The sequence below is a fragment of the Octopus bimaculoides genome, chromosome 2, assembly GCF_001194135.2.
Source record: "Octopus bimaculoides isolate UCB-OBI-ISO-001 chromosome 2, ASM119413v2, whole genome shotgun sequence".
Classification (NCBI taxonomy): Eukaryota; Metazoa; Mollusca; class Cephalopoda; order Octopoda; family Octopodidae; genus Octopus; species Octopus bimaculoides.
The window spans coordinates 38,250,370-38,260,873 of NC_068982.1; the positions used below are offsets into that span (position 1 = coordinate 38,250,370).

The 10,504-nt window shown below is 33.5% G+C and overlaps 1 protein-coding gene across 2 annotated transcripts in view; it reads right to left on the reverse strand.

Moving 5' to 3' along the window:
* LOC106873452 (uncharacterized) overlaps nt 1-10,504 on the reverse strand; it is a 179,865-nt gene that overhangs the window by 131,454 nt on the left and 37,907 nt on the right. For both annotated transcript variants that reach the window (XR_008266727.1, XM_014920810.2), the window contains exons 9-15: nt 9,266-9,358; nt 8,186-8,326; nt 6,908-7,048; nt 4,600-4,732; nt 3,431-3,501; nt 2,526-2,730; nt 909-1,064 (exon numbers count right to left, since the gene is read on the reverse strand). Coding sequence is in view for 1 of the 2 variants with exons in the window: in XM_014920810.2 (XP_014776296.1) it covers nt 909-1,064; nt 2,526-2,730; nt 3,431-3,501; nt 4,600-4,732; nt 6,908-7,048; nt 8,186-8,326; nt 9,266-9,358 (940 nt within the window). In the remaining variant the exon portion in view is untranslated. The remainder of the gene's footprint in view (nt 1-908; nt 1,065-2,525; nt 2,731-3,430; nt 3,502-4,599; nt 4,733-6,907; nt 7,049-8,185; nt 8,327-9,265; nt 9,359-10,504) is intronic.

A 10,504-nucleotide genomic window follows, 5' to 3' on the forward strand; every position in this document is an offset into this window, starting at 1 on the left:
GAGAGAGAGAGAGAGAGAGAGAGAGAGGGGGGGGGCAGTAGCTAGGGTTGCCTAACATGCTAATACATTTTCTTCAATGTAGTTTAACACTTCATTGAATTATGCAATGGTAATATTGTCAATTCATTAACATTTAATTAAGTAGCCAATGGTTTGATTAACTGTTCAGTCAATCCATCAGTTAGCTAAGTTTGTTAAAGTCTTTTTGTCACTATTTATTACCTCATCAATGACATGGTCTCTCTACTTCAAATCTGCTTCAGGTCTGTAGTGAATGGCAGTAAAAGAACTTTGATAAACCTAGCCAATTGATTGACTGATTGACCAAATGACTTATCAAACAACCAGTTAATTTATTAATTGGTTAAATGGTAACGAATTGACTAATAAGAAAAAAGAAGTGAAATAGAGCCAGTGTGTGTGCTTATTATTGGCATAATGACCCTTCTGAAATACAAAAAAATCTGTTTCAATATGTGGGTTCACATCAAGAATCTTGTAAACCAAATGCAAAAACAAAGTTAATTATTATATAAATTACAAATTCCCATAAGACCACTAGCTCCAGAAATCCTGTTATTTATTCTTCAACAAGTTAAATTCCACATTTATTTAGAGACTTCTGATTTTCAATTCATCTCAAAAACTGTGGCAATATCAATGTATAAGAATGCAATGTATTGTTCAAATTAAAACATGTCTCTTGTTTATATTTTCTAACTAATGAAAGTTTTAAATTTGCAGCTCTTGTCCAGATAACTATTCAAATAGAAACAAATGAAATAATTAATTTTTGAGTTGTTCGTTCATTTATGAAGTTCTAATATTACAGAATTCATGATGACTGAAAATAACCACAAAAGCATTTATAAAATACAGTTTATATCAACAAGAAAAAACAGTTGTACCTGACAATCAATTTGAATATTACATAGATTACTAAAATAATGAAGTCCTTTGTCAGACATCATATTTTCTAACTTTAGTTTAATAAAATAACTCCAAAGCTTTCCACGGAACTGGTCAGGAATCCCTTTGCGACCAAGTAATTTCAGTTCCTTTTTCTGGAATATAAATAAATAAAAAATAAACAAATAAATAAATGGAATTTTTTGGATGGCAGTATAAAATTATAATATAATTAGAATAGAAGTATATTGTACAGGATCTAAACAGAATAATTCTAAGTTAATTCGTTTGGAAAGAAGATCAAATTAAAAAAGTTCAAACACCTTTCTTTTAAATAAATCTGACAAACTAAAACATTTAAAAGTCATAATTAACATCCTCTCAAGATTGAGGCTTTGAGCTATCTTTTATGGTATGGTAGAAACTAAATTGACAATACATACATTCATTATAAATTGTTTGTCTCAAAAAAATATCAGCCCAGCTTTGTTCAGTACTATTTTGAAAAGCATCAAACAAAAGATTTTGATACATTCTACAGGCATCTTGATAAATTCTTTGAAACAAACTTAGTCAAACTTCAAACACCAGTATGTCTGTCTATTAACAAACCATCTTTTCTGAATGAACCACAATGAACATAGAGTCTTCAGCCAAATAAAGTTAAACATAGCTAATAATGATCTCTTTTGATTTCTCTTGAGACAGACAGACAAAGAGAAAGATGGAGAGAGAGAGAGAGAGAGAGAGAGAGAGAGAGAGAGAGAGAGAGAGAGAGAGAGAGAGAGTGGGATATCATTAAGATAAATTCTAGCAACTGAGCAATGTCCATAGCCAATTAGGTCAGTGGAGTGAGGTATCATCAAAGACATTGTCTTCATCTTCATGCTATGATTCAAATAGTTTCCTGTTACCCTTCTTTAGATCTTGTGGATGTTTAAGTTCAACCCTGCAGAGTAAGAAATCATTTGTCTGTTACACAGTGAACTTGTCAACGGTGGTAAATTGTACTTCCTATGATAGAAAGACTGATTTATTCAGTATTAAATGTCTTTGCTTTGATAGCAGTATAGTACATAGATAAATAGCTGATGATCCATTAGTTAGAAAACTAGAGCTCTGTTAACTTGTCAAGCAAAGACTCTGACTGCTTTACCGGTACTGATTTAATTAACCTTCAGGTAATAACAGGTAAATATGTCTGTGTTACAAAATTAGCTTTGTGAGGTGAAATACAATAAAATATCTAGATCACTTATTTATTGTTTTTACCAGTTTCAGTGTCCCATTTGGTATAACAAGTCTGCAAAATAGATGATCATGAGTTAAAGTTTTTTTGAATTGACTGGACTATTTTAAAGTTTGTTCAGACAAATGAGGTACCCTATCTTTTTCAGAATCCTTTCTATGTCATATAACACCTGTGGCTGATGTAGAGGCTTCAATTTCCAACTGATTCTATTAGTTTTAAAGTTCCATTTTCCCAATGATAAGCAATGAAGTAAACTTTTAGAGAGGCGGTTTTTGAATGAGGCAAATAGAAAAGGGTTCTTTTGTACAAGATTTAGCATGTTTAATTAAAAAATATATATTTATGAGTTAAATTATGACAGTACCTTTTTCTTATTTTTCCACCATTCAGTTGGAGTATTTAGGTTTTTAGTGAAAATTTTCCATTGTATTTGGTTGCAGTCATAGTTTTCTAGTTGTTTGCTGTAGTGTAGAGAGAGCTGCTGGCATGTATAGTGTATGGCCATATCTGAAGTACTATGTACATGTTTAAAGCCATAACTGTCGACATGAACCTGTTTAGATATCAGCCTAGGGAAAAGATATCAAATGGTTATAAAATAATTAACAAAATTTATTTAATGGAATAAAATTAGCTTGCTAAAACTAAATTTATCTATTTTAGAAAATAAGGCTCTGTGAAAAGTATGTATGGTATGTGGTATTTATTTTTCCTTGATTTTTGGTGAAGTTGTCATTGTCATGCATCTTATGCTTTTGCAGTGTGTTGATGACACTGCAATGAAAATTTTCTTGATTAAGTGTGAGTTCACCCATCAGATAAAGCTATAACATTACTTTGACATTCTTATAGTGATTTCTTGGAACAGTTTGCCATTGCCTTCTCCAACTGGATGGCGTTGCCCCACAAGGAGTTCAACTGCTCTTCAGCTGGTCTTGATTTTAGTCCTGCTAGGTGTCTAAACACCCTCCTCACAAGAGTAGTAAGCTACACAAATGGGGCCCTCGACCATGGAACAGGTAGTACTGGTTTACATGGTAACAGTAGCAGGTCTTGTCAGCCTGTGATGAGATCCCTGACTGGTGAAGTAAGAGTGCTATATACTCACTGATATACTGAGGAGGTAGTTTAACTTCCTTCAACAAAAACCATAACCTTTTAAAAAATGGAACTAAAAATAGTGTCTTTTTCATATGTATCTACAATTTCATGTCTAAGAAATCAATAAAAATATATAAAATGTTATAAAAGAAATAAAAAATAATTTACCTCTCATATACTGGTAAACTGGGATTTGTTTGTCTTGCTTCTTCAAGCAGTTTGCAAACTTTTTCTTTATACTAAAAAAGTTTATACAGGAATATATATATATAAATATATATAAATATTTGACTATTATACTTAGATTTGGACAAATATTTAAAATTATAAAATAAAATGAAACAAATGGAAAAAATGATGTTTATTATAGGATCAGGCCTCACTGCAAATGCCTTTGTTAGTTTATTATGAGCACTTATTTTATTATGTACACAAGAATGAAAGGTAAATTAGCATCAATAAGTTTCAAAATTTGAAATCTAATTTACCCTTTAGCATTTAAACTGGCCATATTTGGTCTAAATATTCTATCTAGTTTATGTTCAAGATCTGGTCTCTCACACTTATCCTACAATATTATTCTAAAAATATGCAATCACATCATCAAAATCTTAAAGCTACAAGAGAATGTATGGTTAATTCAAAACAATATGAATAAATAAGCATTACATTTGACAGAGAAATATGAATGTTAAAGGGTTAAAACCCTAATTTCAATAACACTTTATAATTATATTTACAATCAATGGGTTCTCTATATATTACTGACACAACTACGACAACAACATTTGCTGCCTCCATCTACTGATATTAAGCTCTCCTACCACATCACTGTATGTTACTTTTTCAGCTTCGTATTCAATCGTTACTCAGTCCTTCTTCCTCAGAGTTATTTCACTATCCAGAGACAGATCCAAATGTCTCAACAGTTTCAAACATTAAAATAAGCTTTTCTGACGTGCAAATAATTTTCTTCAGTGATCTTGCATTTTCTTAGATTCAACCACAATTTATAGATTTAATAAATATTCAAACTGTTAACATTGTTTTTTCTTCACAGCTTCATTCATACACAACTCTCTTGTTTGGTATCTGATAAGGAATGATGTTATTTTATTCACATGTGAGGATGCAAAACAAAAATTAACTTTTCTAACCTTATCCAGGTATTTTCTTTCCTAGCAGTTCAGGAAAGAGTAAAAAGTTATGGACATTGCTTCTTCAGATTTATGAATGAAAAGTTAAAAAAGCCTTTGAACTCATTTCATGCTAACATTTACAGTTGTTTATAACAATTCAAAACAAATATTAACAGTAACTAAAACAAAAATTCTTACATAGGTCTGATTAGTAGAGATAAACTGTGATTCATCAATATTTTCACTTCGAGGAAACTTTATGCATGACTGGATCAAATGGCAGAATTCCCTTTTACATGAATAAATTTCTGATTCTAGGATTTTTATTTCACTAAAATGTCAATAAGAAACACATCCATCAGTTTAAATATATTTACTGCATAAAAAACAAGTTTATCTTTTATCTTTTACTTGCTTCAGTCATTGGACTATGGCCATGCTGGGGTACCACTTTGTAGAGTTTTAGTTGAACAAGTTGACCCCAGGATTTAGATTCTTTTTTAAAGTCAGGGACTTATGTTGTTGGTCATTTTTGTTGGATTGCTGAGTTGTGGAGATGTAATGTGTATGTCTCTCACCACCATCACTACTATTACAACTTTACAATACCAGTTGTAAAGTGGTGGTGGTGAGAGGCATGCACAGGCATAAAAACTCATATACACACACACACACATATATACAACAAACTTCCACAGAGTTTCTCTCTGCCAAATTCATTCACATGCCATATAAAATGCACTGGTGTTGGTACCACAAAAAAATGCAGCCATGCTGGGGGCATGCCCAAAGCACCCAGCATACTCTGTAAGGTGGTTGGTGTTAGGAAGGGCGTCCAGCAGTAGAGACCATGCCAAAACAAACAACTGGAGCCTAGACAGTTCTTTGGCTAGCCAACTCCTGTCAAACCATCCAAATTATGCCAGCATGGAAAATGGACATTAAACAGTGATGATGAAGACATTTACTTAAGGTGCCATGGAGTAGGACTGAACCTGAAATCACATGGTTGCAAAACAAGCTTCTGAACTCACACAACCAATCTTGTGCCTATGTCTCCTGGTAAAGTTTTGTAAAGTTTTAGACACTTGTTATTTTACATTTCTAAATTTTGAAGATTAGAAATTTACCCCAACATATCAGTGGCAAACTTTGTGAACTAAGGATAAACTTGCGGATAAACAGTGATATTCACTAATGATAAACAATGATAAACTTTATGAACTAAAGCCTGTAGGAATTGATTGAGGATTAAGAATTTTTTTTATTGTTATTATAAATGTGACTTAAAAATCCAAATTATGAGGAGACTATGGTGGTTTTGTCACATGTTGCAGCACCCCCATGATGAACTTCTTTGGAAAGCAATAACACCAGAACCTCTCCTGGGTTGGCGTAAGTGGAGATGTGGTCAGCTGAAGACATGGATCATGACAGTCAAAGCAGATATGGAACTTGTTTTTGGCCCTTGAGTCTTCGGTGTTCATCACTGGAACTGGGAATGTCTTCAACACGCTGCAGAATTGGCTACCAACAGACGTGCATGGACCACTTTGACCCGTGATGTTGTGACCTCAATAGGAGCTGGCTTAACCCCTATCCCCACCCTGGGTTAAATCTGTTACAAGGCAAGAAGGAGAGAAGATATTAGTATTTTCTTTTATTGATTTCTTGTCATATTTTCATTGGCCAACTTATTGTCTTGTGCAGGCAAGAACAAACTTTTTTGAGAAGGAGGCTGCATGGAACTTGACTCACCATCAGGCAGACCGCACTACTAAGAAAAATTTAAGGTAATTTTTCATTAGATATGCCATTCAGAAAGACTCACTGGCAGCAGTGCGTCTCGTGCAGATCTATGAAATGTGTACTTGACTGATTTTAGATTATAGAACTAATGCTCATGATAACACCGAGCTGAAAATGCTTTGCTTCTTATGAGCTGTGGTAAGGTACTGTAATAACCAGTGATAAAAAGCTAAAAAGGAAGTCTCTGTGGAGTTGTTTGACTTGTTAGAAATAGCTACCAAATTTTATTTTAGATTACAACAAACCTGCTTCAAAAGAAGACACAGTAGAAATGTAATCTTAGAGATGACAAGTCTGAAGAAAAAACAAAAAAAAGAAAGCATAATGATCCCAGCTGGAAAAACTTCAGCAGTTGTTATGTTTGATCAGAGATGACATGAGGTTAAACAACAACAACAACAACAGCAGTAGCAGCAGTGGCAGTAGCAGCAGCAGCAGTAGTTGTAACAGCAACAACAACAGTAGCAGCAGTAACAGTAGCAGTAGAAGCAGCAGCACAATCCCCCATGAAAACTACAACTACTACTACTACTACTACTACTACTACTACTACTACTACTACTACTACTACAAGAAGAAGAACAACAACAAAAAAAAGATGTTTAAACCAGATATCTCAGCCAAATAGAAATAATTTAAATAAAAATAACAATTTGATAATGAATAAATGTATATATATATATGTATATTTACGTACTCATATTGGTCAGCATATTTCAACTGATCTTGCTGACGAAATGTTGCAAGTCTTTGAACTTCCTTATTGAGGAAACGATTCTTATTTTGCAAAACTCGAATATGTTCTTGGATCTCTTTAACTTTTTTTGAAGCATTCTCACTGAAAGCATGACATGTATGTAGAATAATTAAAATCAGAGTTTATTCAATTTTGGTGTTTGCTATGAGTGAAACAATATATTTAAAACTATAAACTAAATACAGAAAATATTGATTGATGTGTATGCATAGATTAGTTAATTTCATGGAGATATATGTATGTCTGTGTGTGTGCTGTGCCTGTGTGCTGTATGTGTGTATGCTGAGGGTGTGAGTATTGAGACAAAACAGCTGTTACATATACAAACATGGTATCTATCTATCTATCTATCTATCTATCTATCTATCTATCTATCTATCCCTCCCTCCCTCCCTCCTCTCTCTCTCTCACTGTCTGTCTGTCTGTCTGTCCATCTCTCTCTATATATATATATGTATATATGTGTGTGTGTGTGTATGTGTGTGTGTGTACAAGATGGTATCAAAATGTTCCTGGGCTAGTTCTGTAGCATGCCAACAGGTGGCAGCACATGATTGCATGCTCAACGAGAGCTAGCAGTGACCTTCATAAGATAGTATGCTGAGTAACATCACCGTGTTTACTTTGTGAGTTGTGAAATTTGTATTTTTGTGATCACATGTATGCTGTATTCTGCAGTTTTGTCATGGACATCGCATCAAAGTCTTTCAAGATCTCTATCAACGTGCCACTGATGACTCATCCTTCATGTCAAGGATCATCACGGGTGACAAGAGTTGGGTCAACAGGTATGACCCTGAGATGAAGTAGTAGTCATCACAATGGAAGAACCCTTAATTTCCATGATGATAGAGCTGCAGCTCAATCAAGAGCATGCGACCCCTTTTTTTTTTTTTTGTGATCCTCAATATTGTGCATTGAGAATTCATCCCCCAGGACCAGACTGTCAATCGAGAGTTCTACAGCAACGTTTTGAAGTACTTGAGGGAGGACATTCAGCGAAAGTGACCAGATCTGTGGGTTACGAAGACTTGGATTTTTCACAGTTATAATGCACCTTGTCATTGAGCTCTCCTCACTGATGAGTTTCTAGCCAAAAACAACATGGTATCACTTCTACACTTGTCCTATTTGCCAGATTTAGCACCTGTGGACTTCCATCTCTTCCCCAAGATGAAAATGCAGCTTTTAAAAATCATAAAGAAATTTGATATTTACTTTTTTAAACCTGGTTGTGAACTCATTTCGAGTTCTTCAATATGCTGGTCTAATTGTAAAATTATCAAATCTTTTCTGGCTATTGTCTCTTGGTAAGTTGTTAAAGTGTTTAGTACTTTAGCTAAAGTACACTTGGTTTCCCTGGAAAATATAAACATCGAGAAAGTTGAGTTAAGCAATGTATGTTAGATTTATTGAAAAGTGGAAGGCAATGAAGAAGAGAAACAAAGCTCATTCACAGGACAAATAATGTATTAACTCTTTGACATTCAAATGACTCTGTCAAATGTAATGCTTATTTATTCATATTGTTTTGAATTTATCATGCATTGTCTTGTGGCTTCATGATTTCAATGATGTGATTATTTATTTTCACAATGGCATTGTAGGGTAAGTGTGACATGTTGGACCTGGTAAGTTTGAACATAAAAGCGGCAGAATATTTTGGCTGGAAATGGCTAGTTTAAATGTTAAAGGGTTAAGGCAGGCATGAGCAATCTTTTTTGAGAAGTAGGCTACATAATGCATAGTTCATCACCCTGTGGGCCACACTACAAAAAATTTCAAGGTATATTTTCATTAAGCATGCCATTCAGAAAGTCCCATGGGTGGTAGGTTGCCCATTATTGTATTAAGGTGACATTGATCAAAAGAAAAAAAATTCTGTGAACTTCATTTCACAGAATTCATTTATGGAAAGCTCACAATTTCACAGAAAGACAAAGAAAGAAATGGGAGATGATACTTCTTAGAACTTTTAAGAAAGCTCAGTTTAAGTAAAAAACATGGTTTGGGTTGTGATCAGAAATTTAGTGAACATGGGATAAACTTATGTGACTAATGCCACCAATGAAAAGTCAATGAATGATTAAGTGTAATCAGATGATTGCTAATTGCCTATAAGAGAACAATATGGAAGATATGGTATATAGGACCTTAACAAAGATCAATTAGAGCAGACTAAGAACCATTTATAATTGAACAAAATTTGTTAATCATCAATATAACAGGTTATCTAACAACATCTATTAGCAACCTACTTGATAGTTTGAGCTAAGAATTAATTATTCTAAAACTCACATGAGTTCTTCTTCAAGCTCTGTTTCTCTTGCCACATGTTTATTTTCTACACTATTCTCATCTGAAACATTCTCCTTTTTGTTGCAGCAACTTCTAAAATAGAATGAAATAAAATGAATGTGAAGTCTTTTATCAAAAAAAAAAAAATATATATATATATATTTTAAAACTTTAGATAAATAATTCATTTGTGGAAGCATATCAAGGCTTCCCAGTACTCAGAAGTAAATACACTTTAGGCACCTGTTATCTTAATTAACAGGCCTGGTATGGTAGCGGAAATTTTGCAGATCTTTGCTCCAGTACCAGAGTGTGTGTGGGGTGTGGTGAGAAAATTTTCCTCTTAACTATACTTCTACTTATTTGTGTAAGTTAGGAAATATAGCTAGGACATTTATAATGAACCTAAACTGAAAAGTTTGTAGTGGATTCAATATACATACATACACACATTCCAATGAAGGTGCTTTGGATCTAGGTTAGAAACTGGTTCTTTCTCTATTGTCAAGACATCTTGAAATAAAACTAAACAATCACATACATTTAAATATATATGAGCATGTCTAGATATGCAACTATATGCATGAAAATGCATGCATAAAACAAAACATACAAATCTGCACACATACATACAGAAATACATACATACATACATACATACATACATACATACAAAAATACCCTGTTCTTTATGTTGAAATTCCAATGAAGGACCCATGGATCTAGGTTAGAAACAGGCTCTTTCTCTGTTGCCAAGAAATCTTGAAATAAAACTGAATAATGACATACATACATACATACATACATCACCCTCACCACCACCACCACCACTACCATCAAACCTATACCAGCATGGAAGACAGGTGCTAAATTATGATGATGATAATGACGATGATGATGATGATACACACTTACACCCACATATGCACACACATACACATGTACAAAACATACATACATACATACATACATACATGCAAGAGAAAACAATACGGTGGAAAATTTTAAAGCAAATAAATTAATTATCAAGCAAATAAATTAATTATCATCATTACTTTAACATCTAATTTTCCATTCTTCCGAGTAAGGTAATATTTCCCCATGACTAAACATGTTTTTGTGGATGATTGTTAATGAACAATTTGTATGATAGTGACAGTCATTTACAACAATCATGCTATGTCAAGACAAGGGCACACACACACACAGATGCACGTACGCACGCACATACATGCATAT